This window comes from Salmo salar, chromosome ssa26 (genome assembly GCF_905237065.1).
Source record: "Salmo salar chromosome ssa26, Ssal_v3.1, whole genome shotgun sequence".
NCBI lineage: Eukaryota > Metazoa > Chordata > Actinopteri > Salmoniformes > Salmonidae > Salmo > Salmo salar.
In genome coordinates, this window is record NC_059467.1 from 47702305 (window position 1) to 47730273 (window position 27969).

General features: G+C 52.9%; 1 protein-coding gene across 3 annotated transcripts; it reads right to left on the bottom strand.

Annotated features, from left to right (window-relative positions):
- LOC106562795 (E3 ubiquitin-protein ligase arih1) lies at window positions 1–27969 on the bottom strand. 3 transcript variants are annotated; one of them, XR_006762129.1, is made up of 14 exons: window positions 27513–27969; window positions 26436–26503; window positions 25864–26008; window positions 24960–25052; window positions 24484–24539; window positions 23995–24061; window positions 23504–23610; window positions 23197–23239; window positions 19732–19803; window positions 19286–19416; window positions 18617–18680; window positions 4111–5877; window positions 3157–3269; window positions 1–2798 (listed from the first exon to the last, which is right to left on the bottom strand). XR_006762129.1 is itself a non-coding variant. In XM_045707989.1 (14 exons), the coding sequence occupies exons 1-14, from the start codon at window positions 27786–27788 to the stop codon at window positions 2714–2716; spliced, it is 1581 nt and encodes a 526-aa protein (XP_045563945.1). In that variant the 5' UTR covers window positions 27789–27969; the 3' UTR covers window positions 1–2713. The 3 variants fall into 3 exon arrangements, 2 of the variants coding, with proteins under 2 accessions (XP_045563945.1, XP_045563946.1); XM_045707989.1 differs by having other exon boundaries at window positions 5617–5877; XM_045707990.1 differs by having other exon boundaries at window positions 5617–5877; window positions 18623–18680; window positions 27513–27968.

Sequence of the window (27969 nt, forward strand, 5' to 3'; positions counted from 1 at the left end):
TTCCTTTTGAATGACATTTATTTAAATAGGACATTTTGTTTGTAAGAATGGTTATAATACATGAAAGCAACTGTATCTGAACTTCCCATTTCACAGAAAGTATCAGAAACAAGAGATAAAAATAGTATTTTCAGATGATTCACACTTTGGTGAAGAGAAATCTTTGTTTCCGTCTTGTCAGCCACATCAATGTCAAATGCCAGACTTTTGTCTTTCTCGAGGGCTACAGTGCATTGAGAAATGTATTCCAACAAACACTGACTGAGGACAGCACTGTGACTAGTCCAGCCACTTCCCTGGGCTAGGGTTGGTCTTGTTTTGGACCTCGTAAGCTCGTATAAAACTGGAAAGTGTTATGAAGGTAAATGGCATCATGTTACCATGTTGGTACAACCCAGGCTGCTTTCCAAATGACAACCTATCCCCTATAGCGCTCTACTCCCCATTGGTCTGTGGTCAAAAGTAGTGCACTATATAGGGAATAGGGTGGCATTTCAGACTAGCAACCAGTGTAAACGCCACTCTCATAGTCTAGCCTAGATGCCAAAGCTTTACAACAACAGACATCTCAAAACATCAGCGCTTCTTCATGCCCAGTCTTTTAATTTTTTTGAAATGCAGCTGTCAGACAAGACTCTTAAAGCCCACGAAGCAGTTTGTATAGCTCAACTAACTGCTAACGAAAACAATACTCCTTTACAGAACACATAAAAAGGGGGGGGGTACATCCTGTCAGCCAGGTCTGTCAGTTTCTACTTCTTTAGGGGCCTAGGACTAGGTCATGTTGTCATGCTGACTGACTCAAGTTTAAAAACAGCCCTTTCAGGGAATTACATACGGCCTCCCAGGTGACCACGGTGCCCTACCGCCTCCCAGGTGCCCTACCGCCTCCCAGGTGACCAAGGTGCCCTACCGCCTCCCAGGTGACCAAGGTGCCCTACCGCCTCCCAGGTGACCAAGGTGCCCTACCGCCTCCCAGGTGACCAAGGTGCCCTACCGCCTCCCAGGTGCCCTACCGCCTCCCAGGTGACCAAGGTGCCCTACCGCCTCCCAGGTGACCAAGGTGCCCTACCGCCTCCCAGGTGACCAAGGTGCCCTACCGCCTCCCAGGTGACCAAGGTGCCCTACCGCCTCCCAGGTGACCAAGGTGCCCTACCGCCTCCCAGGTGACCAAGGTGCCCTACCGCCTCCCAGGTGACCAAGGTGCCCTACCGCCTCCCAGGTGACCAAGGTGCCCTACCGCCTCCCAGGTGACCAAGGTGCCCTACCGCCTCCCAGGTGACCAAGGTGCCCTACCGCCTCCCAGGTGACCAAGGTGCCCTACCGCCTCCCAGGTGACCAAGGTGCCCTACCGCCTCCCAGGTGACCAAGGTGCATACAAAAAACCATGAGGAAAAGCTCAAGTCTGAAAAAAGAAATACATTTGTTTATTTTATTTTTTTATGAGTGAATGTCACTCAATTTGGCTCTCATGAAACAGTTGGTAGTGTGTTATCTGGAAATGACAACTTCTAAGGAGAAACAGGAGGGGTGGTGATGGAAGAACAAAAACAAGAGGGAGTGGGAAGGAGGGGGGTTAGAACAAACAGGACATGACCTTCATCCCAAATGGCACTCTATTCCCTATATAATGCATTACTTTTGACCAGGGGCCCATAGTGCACTATATAGAGAATAGGGAGCCACTTAGGACACAGCGGAGTCCTTTCCAAGTCATTCTCTAATTTCTCAAAACCCCCTCAGGTACAATTAGTTGATAACCTCTGAAGGTTGCAAGGTCAATTCCAACTATGAATAAATCTATGTATTACCTGAACTACAGTCTGGCTGGCTGTAAAAATGAAAAAAAAGGTTTGTTCTTTAGTCTCATTCTCTCACCTAATGTTGTCCTTTAGGTGGATTTTGTTTTGTCAGAATTGCTTTTGAAAGCTACTACAACCCTGTCAGAGTTTTATCGCTCGTTCAAACTGTTTCTGTCCTCGTTCTCCTGGGTGAAGCTACACAAATTCCAAACCCTCACAAAGAATACATTTTCTTTTAAAGCAGGAGGCAACTTGTCTTCTACACAGCAACTATATTGAATATTTGAAAAAAAATATGAATAAATATTTTTCAAAAATAAAATAAAAAGACAAATAAAAGAAACGGCCACACTTGCTGTTCCATGCATATGCGTTATTTACAAATAGAAAAACATGTTTCCTTTTTCTGCACTCCCTATGGTTTTTCCTGCCAACCCACATGGTTAAGCACCTTACAATCAGCAAATCAACATTCAAAAACCCTACATGTGATCTAACCACATTTAATGAACATGGCTTGAACAGTTGGACTGTGTTGAACACAAACCCATGTCCCACACAAGGGTACTTAAAAATTAAACAAATAAAATACATCTCACTGGAAAACTGAACAGAGTGGGGGGGTGATGATGTTACAATAGTGACCAATTGAGAGAAGCGGGGAGTTATTTTATGTCCTCACAATCCAATCTGCTACAAACAATACTGTTGTACGATTAACGTTTGAAATATTCTACCTTTTTTTTTTATTTTGATATAATTTATTTAAACTTTTCCATTAAACAAAACCCAAGAAAAAAAAAAAACGCAATATTGGGAAGATCAGCAACAATAGGTGAAAACCAGTGCTGCCCCGTGGCATTGCATCAGCGCTCTAGTCTGGAGAGGGTTTTTTAGTAAAGAGTCTATCCTTAATCTTCTATGTATTCCCAGAGGTCCTTCTCATAGCCCTCATGCACATGCTGCAGCAGCACCCGCCGCCGACTCTCACAGTATCTGGAGGACAACAAACAGGAAACAGGAAACAGTGAGGAGAGGAAGGCTCATTTTAAAATCAGTCTGGTCTCATTCTGATATGTGCTGTAGCGTAGCCAACTAATCCATATTTGGCTTGACAACAGAGACAAATAGAATGGAACAAGAGACAATTTTTGATGAAATTAATTGCTGATCAATGACATTAGCCTCATAGTAGGCATGTTTAGAGTCCTCCTCCCACATTTCCATTCAAATGTCATATTTACCACTGAGCAGTACAAAAACACACACAGATCTATAAAATCATCTATCCTGTTGCAGACTAACCTGTACTTCCTGTTGTAATAAAGACATCTATATCATGTATTGAACTCACCTGTACTTGTCCTGTACTTTCTGTTTGATGTCCTGCAGAGAGTCCTGGGAGATGTCCCGCTCCAGATAACCAGACAGAACCTCTGTAGCGTTCTCCAAGTCAGCCTGATTGTTCTAAAAGAGGACCGCTTGGGTTCAGTCACAGCATATACACTCAATGTACAAAACACTAAGAACACCGGCTCTTTCTATTACAGACTGACCAGGTGAAAGATATGATCCCTTATTGATGTCACTTGTTAAATCCAATTGAAATCAGTGTAGATGAAGGGGAGGAGACAGGTTAAAGAAGGATTTTTAAGACTTGAGACAATTGAGACATGGATTGTGTGTGTGTGTGTGCGCAATTGAGTGTGAATGAGAAAGACTAAATATTTAATTGCCTTTGAACGGGGTAGTAGGTGCCATGCGCACCGGTTTGAGTGTGTCAAGAAATGCAACGCTGCTGGGTTTCATACACTCAGTGTATAGTATAGGGCCACTACTTGTCCTGATAGAACTACACAAACAGGAATAACTGTGCTGCCGGGTTTTTACCTGGAGCACTTCACCTCATGACAACAACTGTGGAAATAAAGGGTTCCTTTAGAGAGACCTTGATTTGTAGGTGTAGAAATACATCATGGCTTTACTGTACACAACTGTACCAACAGAGCTGGAACAACTGAAACACTTCAAGCTAAATAGAATACTCCAACTCCCTCCACTTCTCTCTCTTTCCCCTCCCTTCTCTACCCTCCCTCACCTCAAAAATGGGACTGTTTGTTCTTTTCCAGGTAGAAGGGTTTGGGTTTGGACTATAGCTGTAAAGTTACCTCAAAAATGGGACTGTTTGTTCTTTTCCAGGTAGAAGGGTTTGGGTTTGGACTAAAGCTGTAAAGTTACCTCAAAAACGGGACTGTTTGTTCTTTTCCAGGTAGAAGGGTTTGGGTTTGGACTATAGCTGTAAAGTTACCTCAAAGATGATGGACTGGTTGTTCTTCTTCAGGTAGAAGGGTTTGGGTTTGGACTATAGCTGTAAAGTTACCTCAAAGATGATGGACTGGTTGTTCTTCTTCAGGTAGAAGGGTTTGGGTTTGGACTATAGCTGTAAAGTTACCTCAAAGATGATGGACTGGTTGTTCTTCTTCAGGTAGAAGGGTTTGGGTTTGGACTATAGCTGTAAAGTTACCTCAAAGATGATGGACTGGTTGTTCTTCTTCAGGTAGAAGGGTTTGGGTTTGGACTATAGCTGTAAAGTTACCTCAAAGATGATGGACTGGTTGTTCTTCTTCAGGTAGAAGGGTTTGGGTTTGGACTATAGCTGTAAAGTTACCTCAAAGATGATGGACTGGTTGTTCTTCTTCAGGTAGAAGGGTTTGGGTTTGGACTATAGCTGTAAAGTTACCTCAAAGATGATGGACTGGTTGTTCTTCTTCAGGTAGAAGGGTTTGGGTTTGGACTATAGCTGTAAAGTTACCTCAAAGATGATGGACTGGTTGTTCTTCTTCAGGTAGAAGGGTTTGGGTTTGGACTATAGCTGTAAAGTTACCTCAAAGATGATGGACTGGTTGTTCTTCTTCAGGTAGAAGGGTTTGGGTTTGGACTATAGCTGTAAAGTTACCTCAAAGATGATGGACTGGTTGTTCTTCTTCAGGTAGAAGGGTTTGGGTTTGGACTATAGCTGTAAAGTTACCTCAAAGATGATGGACTGGTTGTTCTTCTTCAGGTAGAAGGGTTTGGGTTTGGACTATAGCTGTAAAGTTACCTCAAAGATGATGGACTGGTTGTTCTTCTTCAGGTAGAAGGGTTTGGGTTTGGACTATAGCTGTAAAGTTACCTCAAAGATGATGGACTGGTTGTTCTTCTTCAGGTAGAAGGGTTTGGGTTTGGACTATAGCTGTAAAGTTACCTCAAAGATGATGGACTGGTTGTTCTTCTTCAGGTAGAAGGGTTTGGGTTTGGACTATAGCTGTAAAGTTACCTCAAAGATGATGGACTGGTTGTTCTTCTTCAGGTAGAAGGGTTTGGGTTTGGACTATAGCTGTAAAGTTACCTCAAAGATGATGGACTGGTTGTTCTTCTTCAGGTAGAAGGGTTTGGGTTTGGACTATAGCTGTAAAGTTACCTCAAAGATGATGGACTGGTTGTTCTTCTTCAGGTAGAAGGGTTTGGACTATAGCTGTAAAGTTACCTCAAAGATGATGGACCGGTTGTTCTTTTCCAGGTAGAAGGGTTTGGGTTTGGACTATAGCTGTAAAGTTACCTCAAAGATGATGGACCGGTTGTTCTTTTCCAGGTAGAAGGGTTTGGGTTTGGACTATAGCTGTAAAGTTACCTCAAAGATGATGGACTGGTTGTTCTTCTTCAGGTAGAAGGGTTTGGGTTTGGACTATAGCTGTAAAGTTACCTCAAAGATGATGGACTGGTTGTTCTTCTTCAGGTAGAAGGGTTTGGGTTTGGACTATAGCTGTAAAGTTACCTCAAAGATGATGGACTGGTTGTTCTTCTTCAGGTAGAAGGCGAAGACGTAGGTGAACATGAGTGTGGAGCGACACTGACACAGCACGTCCACGGCCTTCTTCAGGAACTGCACCTCGATCCAGGACATGTTGTGATGCTGCATCTCCTCCATCTTGGCCTTGACCCCGGCGTACAGCTTGTGCTCGAAGCGCAGCGACTGCATGTGGTTCATGTAACGGTTGCAGTAGAACAGGTACCTCTGCAGGGCTGCCCTGGACCGCTGGAGGAGGAGGAGGAGGGAGAACGCCTGGCTCTTAAAATCACAACAATCAAGCCTGGGAGAATATGTTTACCATTATACATGCTCATCATTACTAATATAACCACCACTAGCATAACCAGCACCACCACCAGCACAACCACCACTAGCATAACCACCACCACGAGCACAACCACCAGCACAACCACCACCACTAGCACAACCACCACCACCAGCACAACCACCACCACCAGCACAACCACCACCACCAGCACAACCACCACCACTAGCACCACCACCACCACTAGCACAACCACCACCACTAGCACAACCACCATCACTAGCACAACCACCACCACTAGCACAACCACCACCACCACTAGTACACCATCACTAGCATACCCACCACTACTAGCATAACCACCACTACTAGCATAACCACCACTACTAGCATAACCACCACTACTAGCACAACCACCACCACTAGCACAACCACCACCACTAGCACAACCACCACCACTAGCACAACCACCACCACTAGCACAACCACCACCACTAGCACAACCACCATCACTAGCATACCCACCACCACTACACAATAACTGGTACAACCACCGCTAGTACGCTATACCACCACTAGCAGCACGACCGCCCAACCGCCACTAGCAGGACGACCACCCGACCGCCACTAGCACGACGACCGCCACTAGCACGACGACCGCCACTAGGACGACGACCGCCACTAGCACGACGACCGCCACTAGCACGACGACCGCCCACCCGCCACTAGCGCGACGACCGCCCACTAGCGCGACGACCGCCCACTAGCGCGACGACCGCCCACTAGCGCGACGACCGCCCACCCGCCACTAGCGCGACGACCGCCCACCCGCCACTAGCAGGACGACCGCCCACCCGCCACTAGCACGACGACCGCCCACCCGCCACTAGCACGACGAGCGCCCACCCGCCACTAGCACGACGAGCACCCACCCGCCACAAGCACGACGACCGCCCACCCGCCACTAGCAGCACGACCGCCCAACCGCCACAAGCAGGACGACCGCCACCTGGACGACGACCGCCCGACCGCCACTAGCACGACGACCGCCCGACCGCCACTAGCAGGACGACCGCCACTAGCAGGACGACCGCCACTAGCAGGACGACCGCCCACCCGCCACTAGCAGCACGACCGCCCACCCGCCACTAGCAGCACGACCGCCCACCCGCCACTAGCAGCACCACCGCCCAATCGCCACTAGCAGCACCACCGCCCAATCGCATCTAGCAGCACCACCGCCCACCCGCCACTAGCAGCACGACCGCCACTAGCACGACGACCGCCCACCCGCCACTAGCACGACGACCGCCACTAGCAGCACGACCGCCACTAGCACGACGACCGCCCACCCGCCACTAGCACGACGACCGCCCACCCGCCACTAGCACGACGACCGCCCACCCGCAACTAGCAGCACGACCGCCCACCCGCCACTAGCACGACGACCGCCACTAGCACGACGACCGCCACTAGCACGACGACCGCCACTAGCACGACGACCGCCCACCCGCCACTAGCACGACGACCGCCCACCCACCACTAGCACAACCACCACCACCACCACTAGCACCACCACCACTAACTAGCATAACCACCGCTCGTATGCCATAACCACCGCTCGTATGCAATAACCACCACCAGCATAACCACCACCACCACTAGCATAACCACCACCACTAGCATACCCACCACCACTAGTACACCATCACTAGCATACCCACCACTACTAGCATAACCACCACCACTAGTACACCATCACTAGCACAACCACCACCACTAGCATAACCACCACCACTAGTACACCATCACTAGCACAACCACCACCACTAGCACGACGACCGCCCACCCGCCACTAGCACGACGACCGCCCACCCGCCACTAGCACCACGACCGCCCACCCGCAACTAGCAGCACGACCGCCCACCCGCCACTAGCACGACGACCGCCACTAGCACGACGACCGCCACTAGCACGACGACCGCCCACCCGCCACTAGCACGACGACCGCCCACCCGCCACTCGCACGACGACCGCCCACCCGCCACTAGCAGCACGACCGCCACTAGCACGACGACCGCCACTAGCAGCACGACCGCCACTAGCACGACGACCGCCCACCCGCCACTAGCAGTATAACCACCACCACTAGCAGTATAACCACCACCACCACTAGCACAACCACCACCACTACTAGCACAACCACCACCACTAGCACAACCACCACCACTAGCACAACCACCACCACTAGCACAACCACCACCACTAGCACAACCACCACCACTAGCACAACCACCACCACTAGCACAACCACCACTAGCACCACTAGCACAACCACCACCACTAGCACAACCACCACCACCACTAGCACAACCACCACCACCACTAGCACAACCACCACCACCACTAGCACAACCACCACCACCACTAGCACAACCACCACCACCACTAGCACAACCACCACCACCACTAGCACAACCACCACCACCACTAGCACAACCACCACCACCACTAGCACAACCACCACCACCACTAGCACAACCACCACCACTAGCACAACCACCACCACTAGCACAACCACCACCACTAGCACACCCACCACCACTAGCACAACCACCACCACTAGCACAACCACCACCACTAGCACAACCACCACCACCCAACCACCACCACTAGCACCACCACCACTAACTAGCATAACCACCGCTCGTATGCCATAACCACCGCTCGTATGCAATAACCACCACCAGCATAACCACCACCAGCATAACCACCACCACCACTAGCATAACCACCACGCCACTAGCATAACCACCACCGCCACTAGCATAACCACCACCCCACTAGCATACCCACCACCACTAGTACACCATCACTAGCATACCCACCACTACTAGCATAACCACCACCACTAGTACACCATCACTAGCACAACCACCACCACTAGCATAACCACCACCACTAGTACACCATCACTAGCACAACCACCACCACTAGCACAACCACCACCACTAGCACAACCACCACCACTAGCACAACCACCACCACTAGCACAACCACCACCACTAGCACAACCACCACCACCATCACTAGCATACCCACCACTACTAGCATAACCACCACTACTAGCATAACCACCACTACTAGCATAACCACCACTACTAGCATAACCACCACTACTAGCACAACCACCACCACTAGCACAACCACCACTACTAGCATACCCACCACCACTACACAAAAACTGGTACAACCACCGCTCGTACGCTATACCACCACTAGCAGCACGACCGCCCAACCGCCACTAGCAGGACGACCACCCGACCGCCACTAGCACGACGACCGCCACTAGCACGACGACCGCCACTAGCACGACGACCGCCACTAGCACGACGACCGCCCACCCGCCACTAGCAGGACGACCGCCCACTAGCGCGACGACCGCCCACTAGCGCGACGACCGCCCACTAGCGCGACGACCGCCCACTAGCGCGACGACCGCCCACTAGCGCGACGACCGCCCACCCGCCACTAGCACGACGACCGCCCACCCGCCACTAGCACGACGACCGCCCACCCGCCACTAGCACGACGACCGCCCACCCGCCACTAGCACGACGACCGCCCACCCGCCACTAGCACGACGACCGCCCACCCGCCACTAGCACGACGACCGCCCACCCGCCACTAGCACGACGAGCGCCCACCCGCCACTAGCACGACGACCCCCGCCACAAGCACGACGACCGCCCACCCGCCACTAGCAGCACGACCGCCCAACCGCCACAAGCAGGACGACCGCCACCTGCGACACCGCCCACCGCCACTAGCACGACGACCGCCCGACCGCCACTAGCACGACAACCGCCCGACCGCCACTAGCAGCACGACCGCCACTAGCACGACGACCGCCACTAGCACCACGACCGCCACTAGCAGCACGACCGCCCACCCGCCACTAGCAGCACGACCGCCCACCCGCCACTAGCAGCACGACCGCCCACCCGCCACTAGCAGCACCACCGCCCAATCGCCACTAGCAGCACCACCGCCCAATCGCCACTAGCAGCACCACCGCCCACCCGCCACGAGCAGCACGACCGCCACTAGCACGACGACCGCCCACCCGCCACTAGCACGACGACCGCCACTAGCAGCACGACCGCCACTAGCACGACGACCGCCCACCCGCCACTAGCACGACGACCGCCCACCCGCCACTAGCACGACGACCGCCCACCCGCCACTAGCACGCACCACCGCCCACCCGCCACTAGCAGCACGACCGCCCACCCGCCACTAGCACGCACGCACCGCCACCCGCCACTAGCACGACGACCGCCACTAGCACGACGACCGCCACTAGCACGCACGACCGCCACTAGCACGACGACCGCCCACCCGCCACTAGCACCACGACCGCCCACCCGCCACTAGCACGCACGACCGCCCACCCGCCACTAGCAGCACGACCGCCCACCCGCCACTAGCACGACGACCGCCACTAGCACGACGACCGCCACTAGCACGACGACCGCCACTAGCACGACGACCGCCCACCCGCCACTAGCACGACGACCGCCCACCCGCCACTAGCACAACGACCGCCCACCCGCCACTAGCACCACCACCGCCAACTCGCACAACGACCGCCCACCCGCCACTAGCACGACGAGCGCCCACCCGCCACTAGCACGACCAGCGCCCACCGCCACAAGCACGACGACCGCCCACCACGCCACTAGCAGCACGACCGCCAACCGCCACAAGCAGGACGACCGCCACCTGACGACGCAACCCACCGCCACTAGCACGACGACCAGCCCGACCGCCACTAGCAGGACGACCACCCGACCGCCACTAGCAGGACGACCGCCACTAGCAGAACCACCGCCACTAGCAGGACGACCGCCCACCCGCCACTAGCAGCACGACCGCCCACCCGCCACTAGCAGCACCACCGCCCACCCGCCACTAGCAGCACCACCGCCCAATCGCCACTAGCAGCACCACCGCCCAATCGCCACTAGCAGCACCACCGCCCACCCGCCACTAGCAGCACGACCGCCACTAGCACGACGACCGCCCACCCGCCACTAGCACGACGACCGCCCACCCGCCACTAGCACGACGACCGCCCACCCGCCACTAGCACGACGACCGCCCACCCGCCACTAGCACGACGACCGCCCACCGCCACTAGCAGCACGACCGCCCACCCGCTACTAGCAGCACGACCGCCACTAGCAGCACGACCGCCACTAGCACGACGACCGCCACTAGCACGACGACCGCCACTAGCACGACGACCGCCCACCCGCCACTAGCACGACGACCGCCCACCCGCCACTCGCACGACGACCGCCCACCCGCCACTAGCAGCACGACCGCCCACCCGCCACTAGCACGACGACCGCCCACCCGCCACTAGCACGACGACCGCCACCCGCCACTAGCAGGACGACCGCCCACCCGCCACTAGCACGACGACCGCCCACCCGCCACTAGCACGACGACCGCCCACCCGCCACTAGCACGACGACCGCCCACCCGCCACTAGCAGCACGACCGCCCACCCGCTACTAGCAGCACGACCGCCACTAGCAGCACGACCGCCACTAGCACGACGCACCGCCACTAGCACGACCACCGCCACTAGCACGACGACCGCCCACCCGCCACTAGCACGCACGACCGCACCACCCGCCACTAGCACGACGCACCGCCCACCCGCCACTACGCACGACGACCGCCCACCCGCCACTAGCACGACGACCGCCCACCCGCCACTAGCACGACGACCGCCCACCCGCCACTAGCACGACGACCGCCCACCCGCCACTAGCACGACGACCGCCCACCCGCCACTAGCAGGACGACCGCCCACCCGCCACTAGCACGACGACCGCCCACCCGCCACTAGCACGACGACCGCCCACCCGCCACTAGCACGACGACCGCCCACCCGCCACTAGCAGCACGACCGCCCAACCGCCACAAGCAGGACGACCGCCACCTGCACGACGACCGCCCGACCGCCACTAGCACGACGACCGCCCAACCGCCACTAGCAGGACGACCGCCACTAGCAGGACGACCGCCACTAGCAGGACGACCGCCCACCCGCCACTAGCAGCACGACCACCACCCGCCACTAGCAGCACGACCGCCCACCAGCTACTAGCAGCACCACCACCAATCGCCACTAGCAGCACCACCACCCAATCGCATCTAGCACCACCACCGCACACCCGCCACTAGCAGCACGACCGCCACTAGCACAACGACCACCCACCCGCCACTAGCACGCACCACCGCCACTAGCAGCACGACCGCCACTAGCACGACGACCGCCCACCCGCCACTAGCACAACGACCACCCACCCGCCACTAGCACAACGACCGCCCACCCAGCCACTAGCACAGACCACCACCACCACTAGCAGCACGACCACCCACCCGCCACTAGCACAACGACCACCACCACTAGCACAACCACCACCACCACTAGCACAACGACCACCACCACTAGCACGACCACCACCACCACAGCCACAAGCACCACCACCAGCACCACCACCACCACTAGCACAACCACCACCACCACCACCACCACTAGCACCACCACCACTAACTAGCATAACCACCGCTCGTATGCCATAACCACCGCTCGTATGCAATAACCACCACCAGCATAACCACCACCAGCATAACCACCACCACCACTAGCATAACCACCACGCCACTAGCATAACCACCACCGCCACTAGCATAACCACCACCACTAGCATACCCACCACCACTAGTACACCATCACTAGCATACCCACCACTACTAGCATAACCACCACCACTAGTACACCATCACTAGCACAACCACCACCACTAGCATAACCACCACCACTAGTACACCACCACTAGCACAACCACCACCACTAGCACAACCACCACCACTAGCACAACCACCACCACTAGCACAACCACCACCACTAGCACAACCACCACCACAACCACCATCACTAGCATACCCACCACTACTAGCATACCCACCACTACTAGCATACCCACCACTACTAGCATACCCACCACTACTAGCATAACCACCACTACTAGCATAACCACCACTACTAGCATAACCACCACTACTAGCATAACCACCACTACTAGCACAACCACCACCACTAGCACAACCACCACTACTAGCATACCCACCACCACTACACAAAAACTGGTACAACCACCGCTCGTACGCTATACCACCACTAGCAGCACGACCGCCCAACCGCCACTAGCAGGACGACCACCCGACCGCCACTAGCACGACGACCGCCACTAGCACGACGACCGCCACTAGCACGACGACCGCCCACCCGCCACTAGCAGGACGACCGCCCACCCGCCACTAGCAGGACGACCGCCCACTAGCGCGACGACCGCCCACTAGCGCGACGACCGCCCACTAGCGCGACGACCGCCCACTAGCGCGACGACCGCCCACTAGCGCGACGACCGCCCACCCGCCACTAGCAGGACGACCGCCCACCCGCCACTAGCACGACGACCGCCCACCCGCCACTAGCACGACGACCGCCCACCCGCCACTAGCACGACGACCGCCCACCCGCCACTAGCACGACGACCGCCCACCCGCCATTAGCACGACGAGCGCCCACCCGCCACTAGCACGACGAGCGCCCACCCGCCACTAGCACGACGAGCACCCACCCGCCACAAGCACGACGACCGCCCACCCGCCACTAGCAGCACGACCGCCCAACCGCCACAAGCAGGACGACCGCCACCTGGACGACGACCGCCCGACCGCCACTAGCACGACGACCGCCCGACCGCCACTAGCACGACGACCGCCCGACCGCCACTAGCAGGACGACCGCTACTAGCAGGACGACCGCCACTAGCAGGACGACCGCCACTAGCAGCACGACCGCCCACCCGCCACTAGCAGCACGACCGCCCACCCGCCACTAGCAGCACGACCGCCCACCCGCCACTAGCAGCACCACCGCCCAATCGCCACTAGCAGCACCACCGCCCAATCGCCACTAGCAGCACCACCGCCCACCCGCCACTAGCAGCACGACCGCCACTAGCACGACGACCGCCCACCCGCCACTAGCACGACGACCGCCACTAGCAGCACGACCGCCACTAGCACGACGACCGCCCACCCGCCACTAGCACGACGACCGCCCACCCGCCACTAGCACGACGACCGCCCACCCGCCACTAGCAGCACGACCGCCCACCCGCCACTAGCACGACGACCGCCACTAGCACGACGACCGCCACTAGCACGACGACCGCCACTAGCACGACGACCGCCACTAGCACGACGACCGCCACTAGCACGACGACCGCCACTAGCACGACGACCGCCCGACCGCCACTAGCACGACGACCGCCCGACCGCCACTAGCAGGACGACCGCCACTAGCAGGACGACCGCCACTAGCAGGACGACCGCCACTAGCAGGACGACCGCCCACCCGCCACTAGCAGCACCACCGCCCACCCGCCACTAGCAGCACCACCGCCCACCCGCCACTAGCAGCACCACCGCCCAATCGCCACTAGCAGCACCACCGCCCACCCGCCACTAGCAGCACGACCGCCCACCCGCCACTAGCACGACGACCGCCCACCCGCCACTAGCACGACGACCGCCCACCCGCCACTAGCACGACGACCGCCCACCCGCCACTAGCACGACGACCGCCCACCCGCCACTAGCACGACGACCGCCCACCCGCCACTAGCACGACGACCGCCCACCCGCCACTAGCACGACGACCGCCACTAGCAGCACGACCGCCACTAGCACGACGACCGCCCACCCGCCACTAGCACGCACGACCGCCCACCCGCCACTAGCAGCACGACCGCCCACCCGCCACTAGCAGCACGACCGCCCACCCGCCACTAGCACGCACGACCGCCACTAGCACGACGACCGCCACTAGCACGACGACCGCCCACCCGCCACTAGCACGACGACCGCCCACCCGCCACTAGCACGACGACCGCCCACCCGCCACTAGCACGACGACCGCCCACCCGCCACTAGCACGCACGACCGCCCACCCGCCACTAGCAGCACGACCGCCACTAGCAGCACACCGCCACTAGCACGCACGACCGCCACTAGCACGACGACCGCCACTAGCACGACGACCGCCACCCGCCACTAGCACGACGACCGCCCACCCGCCACTAGCACGACGACCGCCCACCCGCCACTCGCACGACGACCGCCCACCCGCCACTAGCAGGACGACCGCCCACCCGCCACTAGCACGACGACCGCCCACCCGCCACTAGCACGACGACCGCCCACCCGCCACTAGCACGACGACCGCCCACCCGCCACTAGCACGACGACCGCCCACCCGCCACTAGCACGACGACCGCCCACCCGCCACTAGCAGGACGACCGCCCACCCGCCACTCGCACGACGACCGCCCACCCGCCACTAGCAGGACGACCGCCCACCCGCCACTAGCACGACGACCGCCCACCCGCCACTAGCAGGACGACCGCCCACCCGCCACTAGCAGCACGACCGCCCAACCGCCACTAGCAGCACGACCGCCCAACCGCCACTAGCAGCACGACCGCCCACCCGCCACTAGCAGCACGACCGCCCACCCGCCACTAGCAGCACGACCGCCCACCCGCCACTAGCAGCACGACCGCCCACCCGCCACTAGCAGCACGACCGCCCACCCGCCACTAGCAGCACGACCGCCCACCCGCCACTAGCAGCACGACCGCCACTAGCACGACGACCGCCCGACCGCCACTAGCACGACGACCGCCCAACCGCCACTAGCACGACGACCGCCCACCCGCCACTAGCAGTATAACCACCACCACTAGCAGTATAACCACCACCACCACTAGCACAACCACCACCACCACTAGCACAACCACCACCACCACCACCACTAGCACAACCACCACCACCACTAGCACAACCACCACCACCACTAGCACAACCACCACCACCACTAGCACAACCACCACCACCACTAGCACCCACCACCACCACTAGCACAACCACCACCACCACTAGCACAACCACCACCACCACTAGCACAACCACCACCACCACTAGCACAACCACCACCACCACTAGCACAACCACCACCACCACTAGCACAACCACCACCACTAGCACCACCACCACCACTAGCACCACCACCACCACTAGCACAACCACCACCACTAGCACAACCACCACCACTAGCACAACCACCACCACTAGCACAACCACCACCACTAGCACAACCACCACCACTAGCACAACCACCACCACTAGCACAACCACCACCACTAGCACAACCACCACCACTAGCACAACCACCACCACTAGCACAACATACAGTTGAAGTCGGAAGTTTACATACACTTAGGTTGGAGTCATTAAAACTCGTGTTTCAACCACTCCACAAAATTCTTGTTAATAAACTATAGTTTTGGCAAGTCGGTTAGGACATCTACAGTGTGCATGACACAAGTCATTTTTCCAACAATTGTTTACAGACATTATTTCACTGTATCACAATTCCAGTGGGTCAGAAGTTTACATTCACTAAGTTGACTGCCTTTAAACAGCTTGGAAAATTCCAGAAAATGATGTCACGGCTTTAGAAGCTTCTGATAGGCTAATTGACATAATTTTAGTCAATTGGGGGTGTACCTGTGGATGTATTTCAAGGCCTACCTTCAAACTCAGTGCCTCTTTGCTTGACATCATGGGAAAATCAAAATAAATCATCCAAGACCTCAGAAAAAAGATTGTAGACCTCCACAAGTCTGGTTCATCCTTGGGAGCAATTTCCAAACGCCTGAAGGTACAAACAATAGTACGCAAGTATAAGCACCATGGGACCATGCAGCCGTCATACCAGCATACCACCCTGCATCCCACTGCTGGCTTGCTTCTGAAGCTAAGCAGGGTTGGTCCTGGTCAGTCCCTGGATGGGAGACCAGATGCTGCTGGAAGTGGTGTTGGAGGGCCAGTAGGAGGCACTCTGTCCTCTGGTCTAAAAAATATCCCAATGCCCCAGGGCACTACCCTGTATAGGGTGCCGTCCCTGTGGCTCAGTTGGTAGAGCATGGTGTTTGCAACGCCAGCATGGTGTGTGCAATGCCAGGGTTGTGGGTTCGATTCCCAAGGGGGGGCCAGTAAAAAAAAAAGAAATGTATTCACTACTGTAAGTCGCTCTGGATAAGAGTGTCTGCTAAATGACTAAAATGTAAAATGTAAATGTCTTTCGGATGGGACGTTAAACAGGTGTCCTGACTCTGAGGGCATTAAAGATCCCATTGCACTTATTGTAAGAGTAGGGGTGTTAACCCTGGTGTCCTGGCTAAATTCCCAATCTGGCCCTCATACCATCACGGCCACCTAATCATCCCCAACTTCCAATTGGTTCATTCATCCCCTCTTCTCTCCCCTGTAACTATTCCCCAGGTCGTTGCTGTAAATGAGAATGTGTTCTCAGTCAACTTACCTGGTAAAATAACGGTTAAATAAAATACCGCTCAGGAAGGAGATGCTGGAGAAAACAGGAACAAAAGTATCTATATCCACAGTAAAACGAGTCCTATATTGACATAATCTGAAAGGCTGTTCAGCAAGGAAGAAGCCACTGCTCCAGAACCACCATAAAAAAGCCAGACTACGGTTTGCAACCGCACATGGGGACAAAGATCGTACTTTTTGGAGAAACGTCCTCTGGTCTGATGAAACAAAAATAGAACTGTTTGGCCATAATTACCATCGTTATGTTTGGAGGAAAAAGGGGGAGGCTTGCAAGCTGAAGAACACCATCCCAACCGTGAAGCACGGGGGTGGCAGCATCATGTTGTGGGGGTGCTTTGCTGCAGGAGGGACTGGTGCACTTCACAAAATAGATGGCATCATGAGGATGGAAAATTATGTGGATATATTGAAGCAACATCTCAAGACATCAGTCAGGAAGTTAAAGCTTGGTCGCAAATGGGTCTTCCAAATGGACAATGACCCCAAGCATACTTCCAAAGTTGTGGCAAAATGGCTTAAGGACAACAAAATCAAGGTATTGGAGTGGCCATCACAAAGTCCTGACCTCAATCCTATAGAAGATTTGTGGGCAGAACTGAAAAAGTATGTGTGAGCAAGGAGGCCAACAAACTTGACACAGTTACACCAGCTCTGTCAGGAGAAAATGGGACAAAATTCACCCAACTTGTTGTGGGAAGCTTGTGGAAGGCTACCCAAAACATTTGACCCAAGTTAAACAATTTAAAGGCAATGCTACCAAATACTAATTGAGTGTTTGTATACTTCTGACCCACTGGGAATGTGATGAAAGAAAGAAATCACTCTACTATTATATTGACATTTCACATTCTTAAAATAAAGTGGTGATCCTAACTGACCTAAGACAGGGAATTTTTATGTCAGGAATTGTGAAAAACTGAGTTTAAATGCATTTGGCTAAGGTGTATGTAAACTTCTGACTTCAACTGTAACTAGCACAAGCACCACTAGCACAAGCACCACTACACCATCACTTAACTGTTGTGGGAATGAGGAAATATGTCTATCATTATACATGATGGTCAACAAAGACCAGGACTGTGTTGTGATTCTAGTCTACAGTGAGGAACACTAAAAACACCATGACTCACTGTTACCTCTTGGGCGTCCCTCGCTGCCTTGGCATCATCCTCATTGTAGCGGTTGCAGTTGTACCTACAATAAACACAGAGCTAGTAATTAGTGAAAGGGAAAAAAAATTAAAAACATTTTTAGTCCAATATGGTTGTAGCTTCCTTCATTATTACAGCAACAACAAAGACTGACAGCAACCAGAGGGATGCCAGTTTGAATCCCGGGTCTGACAGCAAATCTGTCCGGAAGTGAGCTTTTAACAGGAGAATTGCTAGCAACAAATCCTAGACGCCTTCACCTGCCGTTGAGGCACCTAACCCCCCCCCAACAACAACAACAAACAGCTCCACAGGCGCCCAAATAAGGCAGCCCCCTCGCTCCAACCTGTATGTGTCTTTCAGAGGCGTTGGGATAAAGCGGAAGGACAATAAAGGAATCTAAAAGGGATACTTCTGAATGTTGACAGTGAGGTCATTTCTCAACCTCCCCAGAGTCAGATGAATTCACCGATACCATTTTTATGTTTCTGTGGCCAGTATGAAGGAAGTTAGAGGTAGTTTCGTGAGCCAAAGCTAACTAGCATTAGCACAATGACTGCAAGTATATGGGTATCTACTAGCATGCTAGCAAATACCCATAGACTTCCAGTACAACAGTACTAGTCAGTAGGAGGTAGGTCCACCCACCAGGCAGAGCCGTGTGGTTCCCAGGGCCCCAGGCAGACCCAGCAGAACTCTGCCTTGCAGCTCTGGTTCCGACACACCATGTGGTTGCAGCCGCCGTCCTTCTCAATGGTCACGTGGCATTTGGGGCACTCCTGAGGGACAGATGGACAAGCAGAGAGGGGCTCAGTAACAGTCCATCATTCACACAGCGGCAGCACTATAGAGCAGCATTTAAGAGCCAGTTTCCCTGACACAGATTAAGCCTAGAATATCCACTGAGAATGATTTTTAGTCCAGGAATAGGGTGTAATCTGTGTCTGGGGAAACCAGTCCTAAAATGCTTAAAGAGATACTCAAAATACAAATCTACCTGGTTTCGTGGAGGGACACGCAAGTGATATAGCTAGTTGCTGGACCTCCATAAAAACAGACTAGGATTGTACTTTGAGGTAAGCCTTTTTAAATACCCTTGTATTGGCTGCGATCCAGTTGGACGTCTCACTGTCATCGTCACACTTCTTGATCCATTTCCTCAACCACTGAAAGAAACAACATGGAAAAAGATATTCAATACAACAAGTTCAAAGTCACCAATCTGTGGATGATAATGTAACTATATTACAGTAAGTATAACTATGTTAATCGCAGGGGACCTCTGTCCCAAGTACACTTTACCACTAACCATGAATGTGTAGACTAGGGCCCAGTCTAGAACCAACCCATTGTCACTTGTGGAGATCTGAGAGGACAAGAGGGACAAGGTGAAGCAGCCACCACCACCTATCCTGTCAGGGGACAAGGTGAAGCAGCCACCACCACCTATCCTGTCAGGGGACAAGGTGAAGCAGCCACCACCACCTATCCTGTCAGGGGACAAGGTGAAGCAGCCACCACCACCTATCCTGTCAGGGGACAAGGTGAAGCAGCCACCACCACCTATCCTGTCAGGGGACAAGGTGAAGCAGCCACCACCACCTATCCTGTCAGGGGACAAGGTGAAGCAGCCACCACCACCTATCCTGTCAGGGGACAAGGTGAAGCTCCTACCACCAACTATCCTGTCAGGGGACAAGGTGAAGCAGCCACCACCACCTATCCTGTCAGGGGACAAGGTGAAGCAGCCACCCCCACCTATCCTGTCAGGGGACAAGGTGAAGCAGCCACCACCACCTATCCTGTCAGGGGACAAGGTGAAGCTACCACCACCACCTATCCTGTCAGGGGACAAGGTGAAGCTACCACCACCTTTCCTATCAGGGGACAAGGTGAAGCTACCACCACCACCTATCCTGTCAGGGGACAAGGTGAATCTACCACCACCACCTATCCTGTCAGGGGACAAGGTGAAGCAGCCACCACCACCTATCCTGTCAGGGGACAAGGTGAAGCAGCCACCACCACCTATCCTGTCAGGGGACAAGGTGAAGCAGCCACCACCACCTATCCTGTCAGGGGACAAGGTGAAGCAGCCACCACCACCTATCCTGTCAGGGGACAAGGTGAAGCTGCTAACCACCACCTATCCTGTCAGGGGACAAGGTGAAGCTGCCACCACCACCTATCCTGTCAGGGGACAAGGTGAAGCAGCCACCACCACCTATCCTGTCAGGGGACAAGGTGAAGCTGCCACCACCACCTATCCTGTCAGGGGACAAGGTGAAGCTGCCACCACCACCTATCCTGTCAGGGGACAAGGTGAAGCTGCCACCACCACCTATCATATCAGGGGACAAGGTGAAGCTACCACCACCCATCCTGTCAGGGGACAAGGTGAAGCTACCACCACCACCCCCACCTATCCTGTCAGGGGACAAGGTGAAGCTGCCACCCCCACCTATCCTGTCAGGGTACAAGGTGAAGCAGCCACCACCACCTATCCTGTCAGGGGACAAGGTGAAGCTGCTAACCACCACCTATCCTGTCAGGGGACAAGGTGAAGCTGCCACCACCACCTATCCTGTCAGGGGACAAGGTGAAGCAGCCACCACCACCTATCCTGTCAGGGGACAAGGTGAAGCTGCCACCACCACCTATCCTGTCAGGGGACAAGGTGAAGCTGCCACCACCACCTATCATATCAGGGGACAAGGTGAAGCTACCACCACCCATCCTGTCAGGGGACAAGGTGAAGCTACCACCACCACCCCCACCTATCCTGTCAGGGGACAAGGTGAAGCTGCCACCCCCACCTATCCTGTCAGGGGACAAGGTGAAGCTGCCACCACCACCTATCCTGTCAGGGGACAAGGTGAAGCTACTAACACCACCTATCCTGTCAGAGGACAAGGTGAAGCTGCCACCACCACCTATCCTGTCAGGGGACAAGGTGAAGCTGCCACCACCACCTATCATATCAGGGGACAAGGTGAAGCTACCACCACCACCCCCACCTATCCTGTCAGGGGACAAGGTGAAGTTGCCACCCCCACCTATCCTGTCAGGGGACAAGGTGAAGCTGCCACCACCACCTATCCTGTCAGGGGACAAGGTGAAGCTGCCACCACCACCTATCCTGTCAGGGGACAAGGTGAAGCTGCTAACCACCACCTATCCTGTCAGGGGACAAGGTGAAGCTACTACCACCACCTATCCTGTCAGGGGACAAGGTGAAGCTACTACCACCACCTATCCTGTCAGGGGACAAGGTGAAGCTACTAACACCACCTATCCTGTCAGGGGACAAGGTGAAGCTGCCACCACCACCTATCCTGTCAGGGGACAAGGTGAAGCAGCCACCACCACCTATCCTGTCAGGGGACAAGGTGAAGCTGCTACCACCAACTATCCTGTCAGGGGACAAGGTGACGCAGCCACCACCACCTATCCTGTCAGGGGACAAGGTGAAGCTGCCACCACCACCTATCCTGTCAGGGGACAAGGTGAAGCAGCCACCACCACCTATCCTGTCAGGGGACAAGGTGAAGCTGCTAACCACCACCTATCCTGTCAGGGGACAAGGTGAAGCTCCTACCACCACCTATCCTGTCAGGGGACAAGGTGAAGCTCCTACCACCACCTATCCTGTCAGGGGACAAGGTGAAGCTGCCACCACCACCTATCCTGTCAGGGGACAAGGTGAAGCTGCTAACCACCACCTATCCTGTCAGGGGACAAGGTGAAGCTGCTAACCACCACCTATCCTGTCAGGGGACAAGGTGAAGCTCCTACCACCACCTATCCTGTCAGGGGACAAGGTGAAGCTGCCACCACCACCTATCCTGTCAGGGGACAAGGTGAAGCAGCCACCACCACCTATCCTGTCAGGGGACAAGGTGAAGCAGCCACCACCACCTATCCTGTCAGGGGACAAGGTGAAGCAGCCACCACCACCTATCCTGTCAGGGGACAAGGTGAAGCAGCCACCACCACCTATCCTGTCAGGGGACAAGGTGAAGCTCCTACCCCCACCTATCCTGTCAGGGGACAAGGTGAAGCTGCTAACCACCACCTATCCTGTCAGGGGACAAGGTGAAGCTGCTAACCACCACCTATCCTGTCAGGGGACAAGGTGAAGCTGCTAACCACCACCTATCCTGTCAGGGGACAAGGTGAAGCTGCTAACCACCACCTATCCTGTCAGGGGACAAGGTGAAGCAGCCACCACCACCTATCCTGTCAGGGGACAAGGTGAAGCTGCTACCACCAACTATCCTGTCAGGGGACAAGGTGACGCAGCCACCACCACCTATCCTGTCAGGGGACAAGGTGAAGCAGCCACCACCACCTATCCTGTCAGGGGACAAGGTGAAGCTGCTAACCACCACCTATCCTGTCAGGGGACAAGGTGAAGCTACCACCACCTATCCTTTCAGATCTACAGTACATGAAATGTATATGGGGTAAGGGTTAGGGTTGTTTATGTGGACTGGGTCCGACCACTATTACATTACCACTGACAGGGAGGGTTGAATATAGACTCAGTTGTGACATACCTTACACTTGACGGGATCATGCCAGTTCTCACCACAATTGAAGCTGCAATGATTGGGTAGAAATAAAGATCCACATGTAACCAAAAAATCTATGCTTTTTTTAGGATTCCATTTGTGTGACAACTGCAAGAGATATCATCATGCGTTTTGAGCGATGTTGGTTACAAACCTTTTACAGTGTGTTAATAAATCAAGACATCTCTGTCGTGAGTATTAGTGGTAGATGGTCCTTTGCATGCCAGAGAACGTGTGATGTACAAAACAAAACCAATAAGCAGGGAATATAAGTTATAGACGGCTGTCTTACCAAAACTGCCGGCCACATGTGCATCTCACAGGCTTAGCATCTGGGTACTGGACTTTGACTACGTGATGGCAGTCTGGCGCTGGGCACCATTTTAACAGTCGATTGCACTGAGGACGAGAGGAGAGGACAGGAGCATAAGAAGCGGGACAAGCAGAAGGAATACATGCCAATCCTCTTCTTCCAAACAAGCAAGATTATCTAACATCTGAAGAACAGATTAAATATTCTCACAGCTAGGCTTACATGGAAAACTGCTACATTGTATTTTAGAGCACAGACATCTCCATATAAAACACATTTGCTGTATATATATATATATATATATATATATATATATATATACATATATATATATATATATACACACACACACACACACACACACACACACACACACACACACACACACACACACACACACACACACACACACACTGATAATATATATATATATATATATATTTATCAATGACGAACATTACACATCTTACCTCTACAAAACTATTGGTAATCAAGTGTTGGTACTTCAACTTCACCTTGGACTCTGTGATCAGTCTCCTACAGGAAAAGCATTTGGTTTTCAAATGCTAATTAAATGTAGTGGATTTGAACAAATACAAAAAAATTGATTTTTAAACTCATCTGCTACTCTACATCTCCAACTCTCACAGAACCAGCAGCGTGTAGAACAAGCAGCGTGTATGTAATGCTGAAACTTAATAATAATAATACATTTAAAAAAGGCTTTACTGTCACAGAGCGGATAGATGCAGTGAAATGTGTTGTTTTACAGGATCCGCCATAGTAGTAAGGAGCCCCTGGAGCAAATCAGGGTTAAGTGTCTTGCTCAAGGGCACAGACAGATTTTTCATCTTGACGGCACGGGTATTCGAACCAGCAACCTTTCAGTTACTGTCCCAATGCTCTAAGCGCTAGTCTACCTGCTGTGGAATGTAAAGAGACAGTGACGTAACACTTACATGACTGTGTTGTCGTCCACCAATATATCACAGCTGTGAGCAGGGCAGGAAATTGTCTTAGTTTTTTGTTTTTTAAAGAAAGAGAAAGGAAACATGGTGAGACTTTTCACATCTCAACAAAAGCCCAATGATTGCTTTTCCTGAGTCAGAATAAGAGTTTACAGTCCATTTTAACGATGCATGCATACATTCATACACACAGCATGTATGCATGCATCGTTAAAATGGACTGTAAACTCTTAATGATCTTTGACCAAGCGCTTATTCATACATGCATACATTCATACACACAGCATGTATGCATGTATGAATAAGCGCTTGGTCAAAGATCATTATCTTAACGTTTTGTCTGTGCTATTGCATTTCTTTCTTCTTGACTACTTCCTGCTGACCTCTTGCCAGGCCCTGCCCACCAAGGGTTTCTTACCGTAAGGGTCTTTTCCCTGGTAAAACAAAAAGGTGTTTGTGGTACTTACCTGTCCCATCCCCTCCTCGATGATTTTGGTAGTCAAGTAGTCCCCCCAACACTGCATGCAGAACTTGTGTCCACACTCCAGGCCAGTGAAGTACTGTGGGAGAGGAAGAGGGAGTTTCAGTCATAGAGGCTAGGGGGTAAGAGGCTAGGGGGTAAGGGTCAGAGGCTAGGGGGCGTTTCCCTTCATAATACTGACTGAGTGAGTTTGGGTAGTTCAGCTAGAAGATCTGACAGGGCATGTCCTAGTGAAGGGGGGGAAAATCGATACAGTCACATATCACAATATTATATCGATACTTTGACTATTACGATATATTGCTAGGTAGTGTTAGCTAACGCTAATCGGCTGTACCTGCACCAAATCTCAGGTATTTTTCATCCTATAGCTAGTTCCACTTAATTTTAAAATAGCGAGCCAACATATTTTCAGCACTTTTATTTCCATGACTGATCAAAACTCATTTTCTCATGCGCTCTTCTCTTTAACATACATATAGTGAGTAATATGTTAATATGAAATAGCAATAAAAGTGCAGTATTGAATCACAATACATATTAGTATGGTGATAATATTGTATCGTGAGGTGCCTGGCAATTCCAGTCCTATCATTTCCTGATCTTTTCACATCTACACTAGTGCCTAGTAGCTAGAGGTAAGGGCTAGGAGTTGCTCCCCTTCATGTCTAGGGGCTGTGTCTTTCCCTTCAGAGTAGACTACTGAGTTTGGGTAGGAGATCTGACTGGGCATGTCCTGATCCATTCAGATGTACACTACTGCCTAGTGGATAGAAGTTGTGCATCTCTCCCTTCAGAGTAGGCTACTGACGGAGTTTGGGTAGTTCAGAGCTACACTACTAGAGACTGAGGGTAGGGGCTAGGGGTAGGCTAGGGGATAGGGTACTGACCGTGTTTGGGTAGTTCAGGTAGCAGATCTGACAGGGAAGATCCTGAGCAGAGGACCTCGTGTTCATCAGCCGTGTCCTCGACTTCTTACTGGGGTTGATGACATGGCATTCCGAGAACAATTTGTCAAGGTTCCCATCAAAATATCTAGTGAGAGAAGACATGTCATCACTGGCTGGGAAACACGCTACTTTATTGGGTGGTGTATTATTCACTAGGATAGGCTCTTTAGGTCATGCTATAACAAATGTTTACATAGAAAGGCAGTAAGTCATAGCCAAACTAGAGCACCAAGACAAAGGATAAACCTGTGCCAGATCTCGGGACTTTAATTATTGGACATTGTGCAAATTGAGCATTAAAAAAGGTCTGCAGTGAAATTGGTAAACAGACAATTGATTTGATCAATTCCCTTGTGTAATGCTGTCTATTCATATACATATTTAATACCCGACCATGGCCATTCAACAGACCACCTAACTAACACAATGACGGTACTAATAGAGCCAAGAGGAGGACCCTGTTTTACAATGAGTTTACAACAAATCCCACAAGAGCCAATGTCACGACCAACCTTTCCATCAGTTTCTCTTTGTCCCAGTTGAAGTGACTAAGAAGTATTCTTGTTATCGTTGCAGGGTTCTAGAGAAGAGTAGAAAAATTAGGAGGCAGAATTCACATTTATATGGCCTCTGGAAGCTTCATAACTTTAAAAAAAGACAGCCACTTACCTAGCTAGCTATTTAGCATTGGATTAGAATACACTAAACGGTAACTAGCAGTACGGTCATGTCAGTTACACAACAAATAAGTTCTAGGCTATTATTGTTCAAAATGTGTCTAATAATAGGATTCATAAAAATCTGCAATTCATTGCAGACAAACTCACTGGCTGACAGAAGTGGGAATCAAGGTTCGGCCATGTTGTTTCAGGCGCACAGGCCTCAAAATCAGACACAGTGGAAAGTAAGATAGCTAGCTAGGTGGCTAGCTATAATCCAGGTGAAACTATGGACATAGGGGGCTGATAGAATTTCACGCAAACTAGATAGCTCAGTAACGTTAGCTACTTCGCCATTTTGGTGCCATAAAAGTAGACAAATACGTTGATGACAGTGTTGTAATAGCTGACTTGTAGCTAACAGGGGAATGACACAGATGACTAGCCAAACTAGCTAGGTTTTCTGGCTGGGTCTAACAGTTATTTTTTGACTAAATCTTACTGTAGCTAGTTGGGTCAGCATCTTTGCAGAACTGACAACTCACTTATCTCGCTGAGCCAGGCGCACTAGTCATTCAAGAGACATAACGTTATTGCTTCGTTAGCTAACGTTAGTTGACCAAACTAAAATTGGCAGCTTCCCTAGACAGATAACGTTAATTTAGCTAGCTGGTTAGTTACAGCAGTTTGTTTAATTTGTAGTCTTAGTAACTTAGCTATAGTACCTAAACTAAGGTAACGTCACTAACGTTAGTTTGTAACTAGCTAGCTAACGTTAGCTAGCAAACAAGCTAACATGCGTTGAGGCTTACCGTTACCTACGATTGTTTGTGGTGGGCAGTAAACTAACTTGGTAGATAATTAGCTGTTTACGTTTTATAATTTGCGGCCTACCGAGACCCAACATCCTCGGCCTTTCCTTCACCTTACCTGGATGACATCATTGACCTCCCTGATACACTCGACCATATGCTGAAGGATCTGTTCAGCAGTCAGAACCTCGAACCGATAGTCCTCCTCGTCTTGACCGGGCCCTAGGCCACTGCCCCCGGTCTCCCCACATTCATCTCGCTCTCCACCGGCCACAACAGGATCATCCAACTCCACTTCCAGGGTGTCGTCTTCGGGATCCTCCTCAGCGCTGTCTTCGCTGCATTCCTCTTCCTCCTCGTCGAATTCATAATTGTACCCCTCGTCTGAGTCCATTACTCGGTTAACTTGATATTGTGACAAGGTATGATACCAAACGCTAGATACGAGGATGTGTACAGGCCGCAACGAAACAAGAGACGAAATATTTCGAAAGAGAAAAAATATTTCCGGAGAGAGAGAGTAACTAGCTACAACAACATGAGCGCAGCTGCCGCTGGACCAACAAAGAGATGCG

Bases quoted from the DNA above. Each gene is read 5' to 3' on its own strand.
- LOC106562795 (XM_045707989.1), bottom strand. From the start codon at position 27,788: ATGGACTCAGACGAGGGGTACAATTATGAATTCGACGAGGAGGAAGAG. The intron at 25,053-25,863 runs GTCAGTACCCTA...CCTCTCCCACAG, and splicing joins ACCTGAACTACCCAAACACG to TACTTCACTGGCCTGGAGTG. The intron at 23,240-23,503 runs GTAAGACAGCCG...CAATCATTGCAG, and splicing joins ACATGTGGCCGGCAGTTTTG to CTTCAATTGTGGTGAGAACT.